This window comes from Schistocerca serialis, chromosome 6, assembly GCF_023864345.2.
Source record: "Schistocerca serialis cubense isolate TAMUIC-IGC-003099 chromosome 6, iqSchSeri2.2, whole genome shotgun sequence".
Lineage (NCBI taxonomy): Eukaryota > Metazoa > Arthropoda > Insecta > Orthoptera > Acrididae > Schistocerca > Schistocerca serialis.
The window spans coordinates 325,981,505-326,002,103 of record NC_064643.1 but is presented as its reverse complement, the minus strand read 5'-3'; the positions used below and the strand labels follow the sequence as shown (position 1 = coordinate 326,002,103).

The 20,599-nt window shown below is 39.5% G+C and overlaps 2 protein-coding genes across 3 annotated transcripts in view; one reads left to right on the top strand and one right to left on the bottom strand.

The window, feature by feature from the left end:
• LOC126484378 (scm-like with four MBT domains protein 2) overlaps positions 1-17,101 on the bottom strand; it is a 194,327-nt gene extending 177,226 nt beyond the window's left edge. For both annotated transcript variants that reach the window (XM_050107866.1, XM_050107867.1), the window contains exon 1: positions 17,021-17,101. In XM_050107866.1, the coding sequence (XP_049963823.1) occupies positions 17,021-17,039 (19 nt within the window). In that variant the 5' untranslated portion in view covers positions 17,040-17,101. The remainder of the gene's footprint in view (positions 1-17,020) is intronic.
• Positions 17,102-17,328: 227 nt separating this feature from the next.
• LOC126483667 (peptide chain release factor 1-like, mitochondrial) overlaps positions 17,329-20,599 on the top strand; it is a 69,196-nt gene continuing 65,925 nt past the window's right edge. Inside the window, exons 1-2 of the mRNA XM_050106731.1 lie at positions 17,329-17,746; positions 17,998-18,083. Of these exons, the coding sequence (XP_049962688.1) occupies positions 17,407-17,746; positions 17,998-18,083 (426 nt within the window). The 5' untranslated portion in view covers positions 17,329-17,406. The remainder of the gene's footprint in view (positions 17,747-17,997; positions 18,084-20,599) is intronic.

Here is a 20,599-nt window from a genome sequence, read left to right as displayed (position 1 = left end):
GGGGACTGGAGGTTTTGCTGGACTTCCGGAATGGGATCACTCTGGCAGAGTTTATAGGTGGAAGAGTTAATAATTGGCAGAGGTCATACAACAGGTGGTCACTGCGATTCATAATGAAAGTAGTGGAACCTTGGTCTGCAGGTAGGATGACTAGGTCAGGATTTGTTCTGAGGTAGTGTACGGCTGTCTTTCTTCTGCTAACAGCTTGGTGTTCTGAGGAAGAGACCTGCTTAAGGATGGTGAGGCCAAGTTGGAGGTAAGGAATTTCTGGAAGGTGACCAGCAGGTGGTTATGGGGGAGGGGAATCATAGTTGGATGGTGGTATGAACCGGTAGAGGGAGAGTCAATGTTGGGATTAGTTCAGTTTTGGTTGGTGGGATTGCTGGAAAAGAAGTGGTTCCACTGTAGGGATCGGGAGAAGAACAGTAGGTTTCTAACAAGTCCAACATGGTTAAATTTGGGTGTAGGGCTAAAGGTGATGTATTTGGAGAGGACTGAAATTTCTGTGGGGCTGAAGGTTTTGATGGAAAGGTTAACAAACAGTGTTACAGAACAGTTTCAGCTGCGGATCTGGTGGAGAGTTGGCAGGGAGTTTTGGGGGATGTGGCAAGATGAAAAGGTCAGCTAGGCAGGCTTCGGGTCCTATTAGGGGTTGACAAAGAGGACCATTTATGGTAGGGTAGGGATTGGATAGTGGTGCCCCTAGGTGGAAATAGGATGTAAGCAAGTTCAATAACTTATAGAGGTGGTGTGAGGAATACTCCTACAGGTGCTGGGGAGCAAGTAATTCAATCTCAGAGATGTGATGTATGTAGCAGGGAATGTGTAGTAGCAAAATCATGCAGTGGGAGCAGAGGTGGTTCTGGTATTGCCTGTGCCATGGAGATGTACAGTGCCAGGTTTGTGAGAATCTGGGACTTGCGGGATTTGAAAAAAACTGAAGGTAATTGTGAATGGAGGGGTGGGATCCAGAGAAAGGAATTTTTATGGTTAGGCCGTTAGGGAGGATACCGCGATTTAGGCAGCATTTAAGACACAGGATGTGGGACTGAGTTTTAGCCAGGGAAAGGGATACTCTTCTGAACTTATGCAGAAAGATGGATCAGAGCTTCATTTTGCAAGGATTGCATAGGGGAAATGGGAATGATGTGGAAATGGGCAAATAAGGTGTTAAAATGTTGTTAGGGGAGCTGGATAAGAGAAAAGAGCATCAAAAACACGTAGACACTCAAAAACATGCACAGATAAGCAAAAATATGAACAAATACGTACACAAATGTGGGAGATGAGGTCTGGGAGTATGTGTGTGATTGGATAATGGAAGAAAGGAGGAGGAGGATGAGTATCATAGAGGATCGGAAGTATGTGTGCCATGGGTAAGTGTGGATAATAAAAAACACTAAAATACATGAGGATGGGGGAGGAAGTAGGATCAATACTAATAAGTATAATTATCAATTATCGGTGGGGAGAATTTGGGGCATCAGATACTGCATCAACAATCTGCAAGGTCACGCAGCTGTGTGTTGTGGGCAGATGATCCTTGATACAGTGTCCTTCAGACTCTCAAACCAAGTACCTCATTCTGCATACACCTTACTAAATTTGTTAAGCAATGGAAAATCCATGATGGAATGTAACAATGTTATGAAAAGGAAAGTTGCTACGCACCATGTAGCAGAGATGCTGAGTCATGGACAAGCACTACAAAATAAAGTTTTCAGCCAGTAAGGCCTTCACCAAAAACAGATGACAGATACACCTCACTCACTCACACACACACACACACACACACACACACACACACACACACACACACACACACACACATACACAACATGCAACTCACACACACAATTGCAGTCTCAGGCAACTGAAGCCACACTGCGAGCAGCAGCACCAGTGCATGATGGGAGTGGTGACTGGGTGGGGGTGAGGAGGAGGCTGGGACGGGGAAGGGGAGGGATAGTGCATGATGGGGGTGGTGACTGGGTGGGGGTAAGGAGGAGGCTGGGACGGGGAAGGGGAGGGATAGTAAGGTAGGGATGGCAGGCACTGAAGTACTGCAGCTTAGACAGAGGGCAGGCAAGAGGTGTAGAGGGGAGGGGGGGGGGAGGGGGGAATAGTGCCAAAGGTGAGAAATAAAAAGACCGGATGTGGTGGTGGAATGATGGCTGTGCAGTGCTGGAATGGGAACAGGGAAGGGGCTGGATGGGTGAGGACAGTGACTAACAAAATTTGAGGCTAGGAGGCTTACGGGACTGTATTGTAGGGAAGGTTCCCACCTGCACAATTCAGAAAAGCTGGTGTTGGTGGGAAGGATCCATATGTCACAGGCTGTGAAGCAGTCACTGAAATGAAGGATGTCATGTTTAGCAGCATGTGTCCACTTGTTTCTTGGCCACAATTTGTCAGTGGCCATTCATGTGGACAGACAGTTTATTGGTTGTCATGCCCACATAGAATGCAGCATAGTGGTTGCAGCTACGCTTGTAGATCACATGAATAGTTTCACAGGTAGCCCTGCCTTTGGTGGGATAGGTGATGTTTGTGACTGGACTATAGTAGGTGGTGGTGGGAGGATGTCCAGGACAGGTCTTGCATCTAGATCTATTACAGGGTTATGAACCATGAGGTAAGAGGTGGGGAGCAGCGGTTGTGTAAGGATGGACGAGTATATTATGTAGGTTCGGTGGACGGCGGAACGCCATTGTGGGAGAGGTGGGAAGGATAGGGGGGCAGGATATTTCTCATTTTAGGGTGCAACGAGAGGTAGTCAAAAATCTGGCGGAGGATGTAATTCAGTTGCTCCAGTCCTGGGTGGTAATGAATTACAAGGGGAATGCTCCTCTGTAGCCAGACAGTGAGATTTTGGAAGGTGGTGGGAGACTGGAAAGATAAGGCAGGGAGATTTGTTTTTGTGCAAGAATGGGAGGACAATTACAGTCTGTGAAGGCATCAGTGAGACCCTTGGTGTATTTCGAGAGGGACTATAGATGCGATGACCATGGGTGACCAGGCTGTATGGAAGGGACTTCTTGGTATGGAATGGCAGCAGCTGTCAAAGTGGAGGTATTGGTGGAGGTTAGTAGGTTTGATATGGATGGAGGTACTGATGTAGCCATCTCTGAGGTGGATGTCAACATCTAGGAAGGTGGCTTGTTGGGTTGAGTAGGACCAGATGAAGCAAATGGGGGAGAAGTAGTTGAGGTTCTGGAAAAATGTGGACAGGTCATTCCACGTCAAATCAACAAATGAAACCATCGTTTTCAACCTTACCCTCTTGGATTAAAATGAAATTAAGTATGCCTATAGGGCTCATAAATAGTACCACAAATTAATTTTTTCACATTTTTCTGATAAAAAGTTACTGAGTAATGGACTTTCAAAAATTGAAAAAATGACAAATTTTTGACTCGCGGAACAAAGTTGTTTTTTTTATAACTCGTGTTCTAATTAAGCTAGAACAATAAAATTTACTTCATTGGAAAGCTCTTTTAAAGAGCTTTTATATGACACCAAACATCATTATTTTAACATATAGATACACATTGTTTATAAAAACAACATTGTTGAATTTATCGACTTTTGAAAAACTGTATTTTTAAATTTCTCAAAAAAATATATATGAAAGATACACTTTACATCTACATATTCTGAAAGATTCAACTTGGGATGAGCATGGGATCACTATCAAAAGCACTTTTATGTTTACCACGTTTCTCCAAAATCACAGTCAGATAGGTGAATTTCTATTATTTTGCTACACATGAAAATATTACAGTGTTAGATTTTGTTACATGGTCCACAAATTGTACTTTTGAAACGAATAACTGCTTATTTAACTTTCTAGTGCTAACTGTTTATTAATAGCTGTAAAACCACGAGGGGGGAAAAAAGGAAGCTATCTCTCATTTTAAAGATTATATATAAAATGATTCTTTGGTGTTACTATCTGCAAACTATTCAGTATTTTATCTCTGGTTAATTTTCACCTATTGTTGAAAGTGACCCACACATTCTTTTGTTGTGAGGCAGCTGTAGTGAAATTATGTGATTAACTCTGAAATGTGTTTTGAATCTAGCTTGAAGGTACTTTTGTACAAACCTCACAAGAGTCTGTAAGTTTGTATGCCTACAACCAGTTAATGTTTGCATACTATTAAGATAATGAAATATTTTTTTACAGGAAGTGAAACAATAGAGAAGTAATATTGTGTAGTATTCAATATAGAAAGCTGAGGCATTCAACTTCAAAAACATTTTTTTAAAATTAGTTTGTTCACTTGATAAATATAAAATGCCTAAAATTTCAGCTTTGTGCTGTAATCCATTTAATGAAAAGGGCCACAATAACCACAAGAAAAACTTACGGCCTGTTTCACAATGGATGATAGCAATAAAACCTTTCTTAACTTTAAAACAAAAAGGGTGTGATAACTGCCGTAAAAAAATTGCACAAATAGAAATTTGTGATACGTCTAGCACAGAAAATGATGATGATCCACTGTATTCTGTGGTGGAACAAGAAAGTGAAAAGGTTTTATGTGATAGTGACGTACAAGACATTGCAGCAAGTGAGGCCTTAGAAAGGTTGAATGCTTCTTTGCAGTCCATTGGTGGATCGCCAATTAATAAGAAACGACTGTGTGAAGCAAAATATCCTAACGAAAAACTAACTAAATTAACTTCAACAATCCAAACAAAGATATTATTGCTTCCTTCCGAAAAAGAAGAAGAGGTACATGATCATGCAGAATCTGAGATGATCAGTCAGCTGAAAGATAAATTTCGTACATGTACATCTCGAAGTAAACAGATGGAAATTCTTACCATTTTACCTAAAAGCTGGAGTGTTAAGAAGCTTCAAGATGAATTTAATGTAACAAATTACATGGCTCGAAGAGTAAAAGATTTGGTGAAGGCCAATGGAATTTTGTCTTCACCAAACCCAAAACCTGGCAAGACTCTTGATCAAACAACTGCCGATTTTGTTAGAAACTTTTATTGTTCTGATGAGATAAGCAGGGCAATGCCGGGGAAAAAAGATTTTGTGCTTGTGAGAGATAACGGAGAAAAGCTGCAAGTACAAAAATGGCTAGTTTTAAGTAATTTGAAAGAAATTTACGTGAACTTTAAAGACAACCATCCAGAGCTCCACAATGGATTTTCAAAGTTTGCAGACCTACGTCCCAAAAATTGTGTTTAGCTGGAAGTAGTGGTACACATAGTGTCTGTGTGTGTACTACCCATCAAAACTTCAAACTGATGCTGACTGGATATAACATTCCTCAGCTGACAAAGGATGAAGATAATACAATAAAAACTTACAAAGACTGCATTGCAAGAGTTGTACGTAATCCGTCATTATCTGCTTGTCATTTTGGTGAATGTAAATTCTGCCCTGGCCCAGAAACATTTAAGACATATTTACAAGATTTGTTGAATACTAATGATATTGATAATGTAACTTATCAGCAATGGGTTTCCGTTGATCACACATCTCTAGAAACAATCATAAAATCATCTGACAACTTCATTGATTGTTTTTTGATAAATTAAAATCACTTACACGACATTCATTTGTTGCTAGTCAACAATCAACCTTCCAAAAGAGACTGAGAAATGAACTTAAAGAAGGCGAGGTCTTAGTGATCTGTGACTTTTCTGGGAATTACTCCTTTGTCATCCAGGACGAAGTTCAAGGCTATCACTGGACAAACATGCAAGCAACGATTCATCCCATTGTTGCTTATTACAAGTATGGGAACAAACTCGAGCACACAAGTCTTGTAATCATATCAGAATACCTAACACATGACACTGTTGCTGTGCATTTGTTCCAATCGTACTTGATGGACTTCCTGACTGTTAAATTCGGGAGAAAACCAAGAAAAATATATTATTTCTCTGATGGAGCAGCAGCTAGTTATAAAAATAGGAAGAACTTTATCAACCTGTGCCATCATGAAGATGATTTCCAAACTGAAGCTGAATAGCATTTTTCAGCCACCTCGCATGGGAAGGGAGATAGTGATGGTGTTGGTGAAACAGTTAAATGACTTGCAGCTCGAGCAAGTCTGCAAAGGCCATACAGTGATCAAATAATGACACCTAAACAACTTTATATGTTTGCCAAGGATAAAATAGAAGGAATGAACTTCAAGTACACTACTAAAGAAGATCGCAAAAATGAAGAAATGAAACTTATGGAGAGATTTGAGAAATGCTGCAAAATTGTAGGGACATAAAAACTTCACACTTTTATTCCTTTTAGCAAGGACAAAAATAATAACAAAAGTGTATTCAAACTCTGATGATAGTAAAATTGAACTGGTGACAGTTTTGAGAGTGATACAATACTGTTCAAAGACATATGTTGCCTGTGATTATAATGGAGACTGGTGGTTAACCTATGTACTTGAAAAAAATCAGGAGAAGGATGAAATCACAGTTAGTTTCTTACATCCCCATGGACCATCACCATCTTTTACATTTCCGAGTCATCCAGACATTCTCTCCATAAGCAGTAGGGAAGTAGTGGCAATCGTGAACCCTGAAACTGCTACTGGGCGAACATATAAGTTATCCAGTGCAGAAATGTTGATGTGCAACAGACTGATTAGTTTGAAGTATGAAGAAGTGCACTAATAAGACGTCTATTTGTAAATAATAGTAATTACTAACTGAATTTACGTCTGATGACAGGTATTCATTTTTCTGTAATTTTTTTGAGTTTTCGTTTTGTATTTATTAATTACAGAAGCATAAAACATGTTCGTTTGTCAATTATAACTTAATGTTAATTTCCACATTTTACAACAACATACAGCTGGTGAGAAATAGGCCTAATATCTAAAATAATTTAGTTTTTAGGAATTTTAAAGCACCACCCTTAACGTAAAATTGCTTTTGATAGTGATCCCATGCACATCCCAAGTTGAAACTTTCAGAATATGTAGATGTGAAGTGTATCTTCAACATATATTATTTTAAGAATTTTAAAAATACAGTTTTTCAAAATTCGATAAATTCAACAATGTTGTTTTTATAAACAATGTGTATCTATATATTAAACTAATGATGTTTGGTATCATATAAAAGCTCTTTAAAAGAGCTTTCCAATGAAGTAAATTTTATTGTTGTAGCTTAATTAAAACACGAGTTGTAAAGAAAACAACATTGTTCTGCGAGTCAAAAATTTGTCATCTTTTCAATTTCTGAAGGGCCATTACTCGGAAACTTTTCGTCAGAAAAATGTGAAAAAATTAATTTGTGTCATGATTTATGAGTAGTATATGCATACTTAATTTCAAAAAAATCTGAGAGGGTCAGGCTGTAGCACTTGTTGATTTGACATGGAATTGCCTGGACAGGGTGTCCTATCTTCAATCCAGACTGCAAAGATGTCATCAATGAATCTGAACCAGGTGAGGGATTTAGGATTCTGGGTGTTTAGGAAGCATTTCTCTAGATGCCCCATGAATAGGTTGGCATAGGACAGGTCCATAGCCGTACCCCGGATTTGTTTGTGATGCCTTCAAAGGAGAAGTAATTTTGGATAAGGATGATCTTGATGACTAGAAAGGAGGTTGTTGGTTTGGAGTCCTAAGGGGTTGGGAAAGGTAGTGCTCAATAGAGATAAGGCCATGGGCATTAGTGTAAAGGGAGGTGGCATCAATAGTGATGAGCAGAACGCCATGTGGTCAAGGAACTGTGAAGAGCCGGTGGAGGAAATGGTTGGTATCTTTTATATAGAAGGTAGGTTCCGGGTATTGGGTTGAAGGTGTTGGTCTGAGAGAGCAGAGATTCTCTCAGTGGGGGCACAGTAACCGGTCACAATGGAGCTTCCTGGATGGTTGGGTTTATGGACTTTAAAAAGCATGTAGAAGGTAGGAGTGAGGGGAGTGGTAGGGTTGAGCAGAGAGATGGACTCTGGGGAGAGGTTCTGAGATGGACCTAAGGATTTGTGGAGTGACTGGAGATCCTGCTGGATTTCTGGAATGGGGTCACTATGGGTGGAAGTAGCTACAGCTGGTGGAGATCTTCTGCCAGGTAATCCTTGCAGTTCAAAACAACAGTGGTGGAGCCTTTGTCAGCAGGTAGGATTATTAAGTCAGGATAGGTTTTTAGATGGCGGATTGCAAATTCTCCCTGCAGACACAACATTAGCTTGCATGTTGAGGGATTTGAGGAAAGATAGTGAGGCCAGGCTTGAGGTTAAGAAATTCTGGAAAGTTAACAGGGGGTGATTTGGGGGCAGTGGGGGTGGATCATGGTTGGATGGAGGAGTGAACTGAGTTAGGCACGGTTCAACATTGGTCTTTGGTTGAGTCTGATTAGTAGGGTTGGTGACGAAAAAGTGTTTCCACTATAGACACCAGGAGAAGAAGAGAAGGCCTTTAACAAGTTCTGCATGACTGAATTTGGGAGTGGGGGGTAAGGTGAGACCTTTGGAAATGGTCACTGGAATGAAGGGAATCAGTTGCTTCCCTTTGAGCAGAATTTGTGAGGGCTGGAGAGCAGGAAGAGAGGTCAATGGCTGAGGACAACCCAGTAGCAGCTGAAAAACGAGTGGGATGGCCTCAGTTGAGGATACACATAGGCCCTGGGACATTACAAGGCTCTCCAAACTAAATATAGTTCGAGTTCCATAATACATTATTGGCACTGAAATCACCTGGTAGGAGAAATGGGTGGTGGAATTGTTCTACAAGACCTGAGACAGTCCCAGAGTCCATCACACCCTGTGGAAGTAAATACAGTGGGCAGACAGTGATCCTCTGATCCATGTGAACTTCAATGGCTACTGCTTGTAGATCAGTAAGCAAGGCGTGAGCAGAGGAGTGGTGCATGGCAGTAACAAAAGCAGCGACATCTCCCTTGGCTCTTTCAACAGTCAGGCCATCCTTCTGGTGGAGGGTGTAGCTGCTTAGCACAGGGGCATCAGCACTTCAAAATGTGTCTCTAGTGAACAGGCACCTACACAGTGTGCCTGGGCTAGGAGTTTCAGTTCCTCCACATGAGTACTGAATCCATTCATGTTCCACTGTGGTATGGGAGACATTTATCAGGGGAGTTGCACTTTCACCCTGTCTTTCCACCAGGGTAGTGAGCTCAAAAGGGGGGAGAGGAAGGGAGGGTGTTGGGGTAGGATGTGTTATGGGCTTTTAAATACAGCTTTACATGTGGGTTAACAAAAGCAGGTAGTAGTACTGATATTTCATTGCATTTATTTAAGATCTGCTGTCTGAGATTTTAAAAAACTGGTCATACAGTATACAATTTTACATGTAATAGTATATTGTTCCACACTACTAGCAGAATTTGTTTTGAGCAATAATACTAGGGTAACAACAATCAATTAGAGATAAAATTAACTTAGTTGTAGGAGTTAAAGTAATAAACATTAGTAATTTAGAATAAAATAATAGAAAGATAAAAAAGGGATGATCTACAAATTTTCTTTAACTGTTAAAAAAATATGTAACATGTAAGTTATAGAACTATAATCTCATGTTGTTGCTATTCCAGGTGGGAGGGCCTCGGCAAAAACATAGTGCCTGTCCCACCTGAAGCAGCATACAAAATTATGTCTTCTTGCATTACTAAATAAAATACATCACGAGTGACTCTGTGTGTATTTGTTTCTACTGTCCAAGAACTGTACTACTTATTACACCTTTTACATGCTTATGCAGGGCATACCCATTGCACTATTAGTGTTACTATATTTAGACATAGTTCTATATGTTGTATGTGTGCTGTTATGTTGTACGTTTCTGTGAGTGACGCTGTTTCACTTGACCAGTGCCATATGCAAGAGGGAAGCCTCTGAACTTAAACTTCGAGCATTGCTTACCCATATGGCATATCCTCATATATAATGATTGTCTCGTTGCTTATATTAGTAATTTTCCTTTACATTGTTTAGTCATCATATTTAAAGTGCAGTTTAGGTACATGAACCAATCACATGCTATGATTGCTTTTCTTATAACTAACTTTTCAGGTGTCATACTCCTATATGTTATGAGTCTGTGTCTAATGTTGTTGTTGTTTCTGTTGTCATTTTCTGTGTCTGCAGCTACATCAGTGTCTGTGGCTGTGTCGGAGTTTGTGTCCTCTAAGGATCTTTACTGTGTGTCTGTTCAAGATCTTCCATATGGATTTTCTTGCCTATAGGCACCATATAGTGTTCTTGAAACCTTATCAGCAATGTTGCCAAGAGCACACCATTTGTCTGGGTCTCATACCATTTCTTTGATGTCATTATATTCCGTTATAGGTCTTACGTGTGAGAGGGTGTTGCCATGTAATGCACGTGTTCAGGAGACCCATATACCTCGCATAAGCACATATCACTCTGGCTAAAGCCCACGTGATTCAAATGTGCGGAGTACGGGCCACGGCCGGTCAAAAAGTGAACCATGTCGTAGGTTGGATCTGCAAGCTTCAGCTTCAGTTGTCTCTATATACTGATGAAGGAGGAGAAAATGCGAAGGCCTTTATTGGTCGTCCCCCACTCCCACTGCCACGTGTTAATGCGCCAGCTCTTTAACTGATGCCTCCCTATGATGTTTTCCAGTTATTTCTCAAAGCTTGTTGTGTTTGCCCCTCTGTAGCCAGTATGCCACTGCTCTGTGGCAGGCTGTGATGCCAATGAGTCAATTCCCCAGTATCAAAAATAAGGCTTTTACTGATGTGGTGCCAAAACACCCCACACCCCGAATAGTATGTTCCTCTGTCTTTGCCTCACTATGTTTCTATGGGTCACTAGACACAGACAGTGTGCCCATGCACTCACTGCAAAGCATGCTATAGCTTCCAAGAGAGCTGTGTGATACGTTCATAGCATCTGCAGAGGTAGTGAGTATTGTGTGGTTGCTAGTTTGTGGATCAGTTTTGACGCTTTGTCTATAGCCAGTCTTGTATGGATATTAAAAGTACGTTTTTCATCAATATGTATTAAAAATATCAAGTTACTGGGTTCCTCTTTATGTTAATATTATCCCATTTAAAACTGGATTGTTTTTCAGTGGCCTTTTGAGTAACAGATATACTTTTCTGTTTGCAGCTATTGTAAGTTTGTTCTGGTTACTTCAATCACTTATTTTGTTTTCTAGACGGACTCGTGAGTTTGCTGATCCAATGACTAATAAGTCGTCTGCATAAGAAACTACCCCATTTACCCTCTCATCCACATCCAAAATGTTTAGGAATGCCCCAATAGCAATATCCCAAAATATTAGTCTACAGATTTAGCCCTGTGGGCATAATTTCATTATTTTCTTGACTACTTTCTGGTGACATGCTACCCACTCTGCTCTTCTATTTTTGCAATAATCTAGTAAGTTGTTGTTATATAGGGCAGTTGGTAGTTGCATCTCTCTCAACCTAGCAAAAAATGGATGCCACCAAAGGTTATCAAAACCACCTGCAATTTACATTAAAATTGTAACTATGTATTTATTGTTTGTCTTGTGTATTATTTCTAATGCATGATTAATTGCATCATCTACTACTCTTTTTGTCCCAAAACCATATTGGTGTGAACTTAGGCCAAAGAGCTGCCTGTGTGAGTGTAGTTGATCACAAAGGAGCTGCTCCCGTACCTTAGCGAAAGTGTTTAGGAGGCAGATTAGTCTGTATGTTCTGGGGCCAGTTGGGTCGCTGTCCTCCGATTTCTTAATAATTAACACATTGGCAGTTTTCTGAAGAGCAGGGATTCTTCCTTGTTGTCAGACATTGTTTAACACGTCCGTTAGAAAGGGGGGGGGGGGGGGTGATCTGTGTGACAGCTTTTTTAAGAGTTTCCGAAAGTGTTCCATCTGGGTCAGGAGCCTTTCTATTTTTAAGTCTATCAACCACTATATGACTAGTGGCATCGGCTGTTCGAATAGGATTTTTAAGAGCAGAAATTAACAATGTAGTGAATGTGGGAGGCACCATGGCTTTATAGATTTTTTTTTGGCCTCACATAAGGGGTGCACTTAGTTGTTTTAAGTTCCTGGATCTTCCTTTCTTCAAGGAGTATACTGCAGTCCCTACTCCAGACAGAGTGATCCGCAGAACAATTGAAACACTTCAAGTGAAACGAACAACTGACTCCTTCATGGGCAGCCTTATCACTTTTATCACAAGTGGCTTCTCCTTTCTATCCTAGAGTGGTGTGCCCAAAGTGCTGGCATTTAAAACAGCGCATTTGGTTCGGGTCATGAGGCCACACGTTTAAGTGAAGGAAACCTGTTTTTATATTCTCTGGGGCTTTAGTGCTATTGAAGGAGTCAGTAGTCAGATTTTACCAGATTCCCACCCACATGTTTCATATTTTGCACATCAAAGATACATTCCTGAGCCACTCATCTATCAATTCTTCACTGGGAATATCTAAAAGATCTCTACAAAAAACTAAGTCTTTGCTGTAGTTCAAGTTGTTGTGTAGCTCCATTTCGATGGTATATTCCCAAGGCATTTAGCTTTCTGGCGGTTCATCGCTTATTGGAAATGACATGTTTCAACCAACAGTGTTTCACTGTGCAATTACTTGACCGATTTTGAAGTGCCAGCAACGCTCTCTAAACTTTTTTTGAATACATAAAGGCAATAATTTTTCAAAGGATCCCTCTTTTCTTTTAACTGTTAAAAGCACATTCTGATTGCCAGCATACATTCTGTTACTAGAACCAATAGTTTTGGAAATAATTCCTGAGTGAGGAGGACTGGCTCATGAGCCCTCTTGTTGGATTGGGTGTTAGTATCTACCAGTGGCCCACCCATGCCGCTGGGAGGAAGAGGAGAAAATTTTGAGGGTTCCATCTCGGTCTCATAAGCACCTATGGAAATAAGTGTCCAATCAGACAAAACCCTTCTTGCCCGAAAAAGCCATACAAAACTGAGGTGTGGCAGTTTTCCCAGAGCCTGCCTGCTAATGACTTTTCCACTTCGACAGCCATGCATCTCACTGCCCAGTTCAGGAATCCTGAGGTCACCAAGGTTTTTCTAAATCACTTCAGGCATACGCCAGGATGGTTCCTTCAGCAAGACTATCCTCGTTACACTCATCTGTAAATTTACTTACTTGTTGTTACGTGTTTGTGTACCTGTATATAAGACTAATAATGACTATGAAAACAAGTATGCGGGTAAGCTACTATTAACAGCAAAGTGAACACATTATCATAACCAAGACAGACATGAAGCCAACAACCCACCTTGGTAATAGAAGCGAGCTTCACAGATGACAGAGACATTGAAAGAATGTGTGATGAGCCAAAAGAAATCATTCAGATGATTAAGGGAGAGGAAAATTTAATTGTGGTGGGAGATGAGTTCAACAGCAGGAAAAGGAAAAGAAGGAAAAACAGTAGAATATGGAAAGCAGGGAAGTAATAAAAGAGAAGCTGCCTGGAAGAATTTTGCACAGAGCATAATTTAATCATTGCTGAAACTAGGTTGTATACATGGAAGACATCTGTAAACACTAGAAGGCTTCAGGTTCATTACATAATGATAAGACACAGATTTTCAAACAGTATTTAACTGAAGATATCTCCAGGAGCAGATGTGAACTTGGACCATAGTTCATTGCTTATGAACTGCAGATTAAAACTGAAGAAATTGCAAGAAAGGCAGAAAATTAAGATAATGAGACCTGGATACGCTGAAAGAATCAGAGATTGTTGAGAGTTTCAGAGTGAGCATTAGGCAACAGAAACTGCAAAACTGCTATGCAGGAATGGTAAGAGGACAAACTCAAGTCTACAGAAACGTGTATTACTAGAGGACTGATAAACACAGCCTCTAGGAAAATTAAAGAGGCCTTTGGAGAAAAGAGAAGCAACTGCTTGAATATCAACAGCTCAGATACAAAAACTGGTACTAACCAAAGAAGGGAAAACTGAAAAGTGGAAGGGGTATATAAAGGAGGTATACGAGAGAAATGAACTTCAAGTCAACATTATAGAAAGGCAAGGGGAATTAGATGAAGATGAGATGGAAGATACGATACTGTGGGAAGAATATGACAGAACACTGAAAGACTTAAGTCAAAACAAGGCCCCTAGAATAGAAGACATTACCTCAGAACTTCTGACGTCTTTGGGAGAACTGGCCATGAATAAACTCTTCCACCTGATGTGCAAGCTATGTCTGACACTGGAAATACCCTCAGACTGCTAGAAGAATGTAATAATTCAAATTCCCAAGAAAGTAGGTGGTGACAGGTCCAAATATTATTGAACTATCGGCATAATAGGTCATGGTTGCAAAATACAGACACAAATTATTTACAGAAGAGTGAAAAAACTGGCATAAGTTCAGCTCAGGGAGAATCGGTTTGGATTATGGAAAAATGTACGAATATGCGAGGCAATACTGAGCCTATGACTCATCTTACAAGATAGGTTCAAGAAAGGCAAATCTACATTTACAGCATTTGTAGACTTAGTGCAAGCTTGTGACAGTGTTGACTGGAACACACTGTTTGAAATTCTGAATGTTCCAGGGATAAAATACGGAAATTGAAAGTTTATATAGGCCTACATCTTGTACAGAAATCAGACTGCAGTCATCTGTTGAAGGACATGAGAGGGAAGCTGTAATTCAAAAGGGAATCACACACAGGGTTGTAGTGTATGCCCAATGTTATTCAATCTGTAAACTGAGCAAGTTGTAAAGGAAGCAAAAAAATTGGAGACAGAATTAAAGTTCAGGGAGAAAAAGTAAGAAGTTTGAGGTTTGTCAATGGCATTTTAATTCTGTCAGGGACAGCAAAGGACGTATTAAAAAAAAGGTGATGCCGAGCGAAATATATTAGGAAGCGATACACTAGAGGGGATAACAATGTGTATTCAGTACTAATCATTGGCTTTGACCAGTAATGTAGGAAACATGCAACAAACGTCGTAAACATGGCGACAACAACAAAATATGGGAGATGATTTTTCAACACGCTGAGTTACAGAGCAGTCAGCCACTACAACTAGTTTTCTTTCTTGCTTTCATATTTGCTGGCTATGCCACCTCACAACCAAACTGTCACTTTCCCACCTAACCTAGGCCTTGGGCTAAGCTACAGATCAGTCTGTCAGAACAATCAGTCCCCCCACCTTCCCTTTTCAAATTCGCTGACTTCACCAACTAGCAATCAAACGAAGAAAACACCCATTACAAGGTAACATCTGGGCAGCCATTAACATTATGTCAGTGGCCAAAGGCGATAACTAGATCAAATCCACTTGGCCTATTTAAAGTAGTAAAGAGTTTTTCTATTGCTCAGTAAAATAACTGATGATGGCGAAAGTAGAGATGTTATAATATGTAGACTGACAATGGTGTGTGTGTGTGTGTGTGTGTGTGTGTGTGTGTGTGTGTGTGTGTGTGTGTGTGTGTGTGTGTGAGAGAGAGAGAGAGAGAGAGAGAGAGAGAGAGAGAGAGAGAGAGAGAGCGCTTGACTACAAGAAGGAAGTAATTGACAGGAGACATTCTGCAACATAAAGGAATCATCTATTTACTACTTGAAGGAACTGTGTGTGGAGGGAGGATCGTAGAGGGAGAGAAAGACTCAAATACTATAAATAGGTTCAAATGATATAGGCTGCAGTAGCTTTTCAGTGGGAAAGGGGCACAGGACAGAGTAGCATGGAGGACTGCATCAGACTACGCAACAAAGGCTTCAGTTTCTTTCTTTCCTTGCATAAGCTGAAAAATCCTACATGACTGGAAGACTACTATCACACTGAGGTCTCACCAAATTCCAAACTGATCAGCATAAAATCTTGTTTCTCTTGTTTTAGGCCTACATCACTTCATCATAGGTAGGTGGAAATTTTGGTATACAACTACTGTTTCATAAATTAAGCATCTTCATTAAAATATATAGACCTATATATATTTCACACACAACAGAAGGCCTACTTTCAAATATTATATAAAAGCAAAAGAATAACAATTTAATGGCGCCACTGGAGCATCTTATATTAAGGTCTCTCACTGTGGGACGAACCACATACATTACAAAGTATTTATATCTTTCGCGCATGAAAATAAAAGGTAGACATAGCATTCATCTTGATTAATTCCAAGGTGACCATATTTTCTAGACCCAAATTTGAGACACAATAAAAATGTTGATATTGCTAAAAATTAATTAAATGTAATAAATACAAAACGTCACTTTAATTCATTACAAAATGTACGTTCATTTATATTTTATTAGTACTTCCTACAAGCAAACAAACTGTATTTATCAGTGTTGTCAATTTTCTTCAGAATGTCTGCATCCTTGAACTGCATATGAAAAAATTCAACCCTAGTTTTATCATAATTCACTCTAATCATTAACACTGCACTCATAATTCATATAAGAAGCTGTGTTTTGTCACTGGTCCATATATCATTCACGTGAGAAAATGCCCTTTTAGTAGCGGCCTTAGTGCCAGGAAGAAAAGAATAACTCCACTAACTCGGGTAAATTTGAGAAATGCACGAGTCTGACTGAAATGAAATAATAATAATACATAGCGATACAGATGAAATAAATATCTAATTCAGCCTAGGGGCTTAAACCGCTTTATAATTGCTAATCCTGGGCAAATGGGTGTCCCGTATTACTTTCGGGAAAAAAATGTGGGACACAAACGTCGCAACTGTCTCGAAAAAAATGGAACGGATGGTCGCCTTATTCAAATATTCTTCGCTACAGAAATCTACTATCAAATAACGTCTCCTCAGACATCGTCAACGGGATGGAAAAAAGTAACGGTGACAGAACGGACAAGACAGTATTACGCGCTGACATTGTTTCGCAACTGGAAAATGTTGCTTTGTTTCTTGCTCATCTGTTCTCCTTTCGTATTATTACTAAAATGCAAGTTTTGCAGAACGGAGATTTTTCCTATTATTTATTGCCTGCGAGAAGTATTCTTACATTAGTCTAATTAGTTCTCCACTAAGTTAGAAAAACGCAACGTTTAACTGGTAACTACACAAGAAATAAACTTGAAAAGAAAAATCCTACCATGATCACCCAACATCATTCATTTGGCAGGTCAATTATTGCAACCAAACTAACGCGGCACACCACTACTCCCGTCTAACATCATAGACTAAAGAGCACAACCATCTGTCGAAAACCACTAGTATAACTGTTCATTTTTATCATTGTATTAATTTTTAAAGTTAATTTGATAATAACAAGTATTTAACGTTAAAAGCAGATTATTTTTATTAATCTATACATCAAACAAATCGTGTTAATAAGATATCGACGACTGTGATATCGACTGTGTGAGGTCATGTTTGTGATGTAGTTGCACTTTCATACGTCTTTGCTTTTGAAGTTTGTTTATTGTTGTGTATTGTGTATACACTATACAGTTGTGAGAGGAAGCGGTCGTGTGATGAATGATGAATCTGAATTGTGCGGCTCGGCTGCACCGACTTCGGAAAATCTTAAAACTGGCAGTTCGTTTACCAGACGGACTAGAATATGCATCACGACATACATACATTAAAAACAGGCAGATTAATGATTTCGTTAGGTCTTTGTATCACGGTGGCGTTTGTGTGGGCGATTTAGATTTGAAGAATTACACTAATAAATTAATCTCGGAGTACAATATGTTAGTGCGTGGTAGTGTTGCCGATTCAAAAAGACTTACTGAATTGCAACCGATTATTGACATCCTCAATAAGAAGAAGCATTTGGAAGAGTCTTTGGATGTTTTGAATGAATTAAAAGGAGGTAAAAGTATTAAACGCACACAATTTTAAACACTCAACCTCAGAACTAGTAGTAACGCAACTGCTTATTCTTGCATTTGTCTAATAAGGAAGTCTCTGTGGAACATACAATCCATCTAATATTTGATTTGTTTTTTATTGATCCCAGAAATCCTGTTATGTGTTGTTACACAATGATATGGGACACAGTGCTCATTGATTAGAGATAATATAAATTGATGAATTAAAACGGTTATTGTTGTGTTTGAATAGGTGCCGCTGATGATAAGGAATTTGGAAGAATGGCTGAAAATGAAGAGAAACTCTACAAGGAGAGACTGTCAGAAATAAATTCAAAGGCTTGTATCTGATTGTGTAAGAAACATTTTTAGGATACTTGTGACTCAGTTCTAAAATAGAATGAACACATTGATAACCTGGTTGAGGAAGTCAGTCTCGTGTGATTAACATTAACCTATAAATATATCTCACTACTGCTTGCTTATTTTGCATACTATTGCACATTGCTGCCTTCCAGTATAAATCAGTGTTATTGGATCTACAAAATAAACCATTAAAATATTATATGCAGATGAAAACTAAATATTAGACTGATATCTGTTCAAGAGGCTTCTAACCTAATTTACCAGTACATTTTCTCATTAATGTTGTTTGTGGTCTTAATAGAAGATGGTATCATATGCATGGTATGTAGAACCACAGCTAACAAGCTTTATATTATTGTCTTCAACTAGACTTGAATTGAGATTGCATCTCTACAATAGATCAAAAGCTTCTATAAATTATTTGAACATGTGTTCTGGGTTGGCACATCTCTGAATACTGTAGTGAACAGAGTTTTATTAGAAAACACAGGGAGAGACAGTGAAGGGTCGCAAACCTTTTTACCACAAAATGTGAAACTGGTGATGAAACCACACACAAAGTAATAAGCTTAAAACACACAGCAAAGCAGAAGAGAAATCATCAACAGGATTGAGAGATGAGATACTCTAAATCAGAAGTTGACAAAGTTTGAATATTTTGCAAGGACTGACCCTAGTGCCAGAGGTATAAAATTGTAAAATTACGCATTTCACTAAAATTGTCTGGAATGTTGCTAATGACATAGCTGTTCTTGATTAATGCAAATTTGGGACCCTTATAGTAATCAATATGTAGAATAATATGTGGATATAGTTGCCACAAATTGTACACACAAAAAGATATAAACACTTCAGTCATGATAGTACTCAGCAGTACAATGACAAAATGATCGAAAGAAACAATAAAAATAATCAAAAGAGAGATATTTGTTCGTTGTTCTGAATGTCGATTTTGTGTATCTATATCAATTTCGGCAGTCAGTGCTGCCAAGGAGCCGCCTCCCTCCCCCTCCCGTCCAGTACGGAGTATCGTGGAGTGAATGGGAAGGGGACCCTACTCCAGAATGTAATCTTTAGAAATGCAGTATGTTATAGCAAGAGTGGGGCAGGTCATAATCGGCAATACTCAAAACAGGTGATTGGATGCTGAATGCTCCAACAGTATAAGATGATCAACCAAGGGTCCTCATCAGTAGAGGTGGATATGATGGTTGAAGGATTTGCTCGTAGCAGTGCCCGTTTGTCCTCTTCCTCATAGTCTTCCAGTACCCAAGCTGCCTGAGGCACTTTGCAAAGACAGGTGAAGGTTTATGAATAAGTGGGATGGGAAATATCTGTTCCTTGCATCAGAATACTTTAGGGAGCCGTAATAAGGCTGCAGGAGTGCAGCACAAATTGTGTTGTCTCAGAGCATCATGTGGGTCAGTCGCCTAATACCTTATGTACAAAAACCTGCCACATGCTGCGAGCATGGAGAGGCGGTATATGGACATGAGTTAATTGACATCTGTCTTTGTATTTCACCAATGACGACTCTGAGGCTGCCACCAACAGATCAGGCAACAGGAAGTCTGCAGGAGGTAGCACCAGATATTTGCCGTAGAAAATTTCAGCGAAAGAGGATTTCAGGTTGTCCTCATAAGATGTTCGTGTACGGAGTAGAACCCATGGTAATGGTTCAGTCCATTGTGAACTATGACACATCAATGTACAAAATTCTTAAAAGAGAAGAGATTTGAACTGCTGCCATTAGTTGGTTGTGATAGGCAATGATCACCCGAAATGAGATATTGATGACAGAGAATTCTGTAGTAAAACTGCTGTTGTATCCATTAAGGGGACGGCTTCAATCACTGTGTCGTGCAGTTGATAGCTAACAGAGTGTACCTGAAACCTGTGGATTTGGGTTGCAGTCTAATCAAATCCGAGTGTACATGTTGAAAAAAATGTCCTTTAGGTATTTCAAATGTGCCTTGTGGCAGGAAGGCGAGGTGTCCTGTTTTGCTGTGTTGGCAAGGGAGCCAGGTGCGTATCCACTTTTTGCAATCTGCCTTTACCCCAGGCCAAACAAACCACTCCATAATGAACCTTGTGTTGGGACGAACTGCCGGGTAAGTGACGTCAGAAACCATTTCCAGAAAGTTAAGTGATTTAGACAGAAATATAATTTAGTTTAACGCTGACAACAAATTAAATACGTGCATTAGTGTATCGTTTAGTCTTGCCGTTAAAGGTTTGACTTTTATTTGCGTATTTTTTCAGAAAACACGAAAAGATCGTAACTTCGCGAAGTCGTGCTTAGGCTTAAATTTTGTAAACGTGTTTGTTTCTTGTTTCAAGGTAATTTAACTAGTTTCTCGGTAACAAATAAGTAAACTACCGTAAATAGCGTATAACTTCACTGTTTTAATACAGATTTCAGAAAAACAGCGTAACTTTATATCAGAAACTTGCCTATATACATTTGTTTATAGGCCTATTCTCGTAAC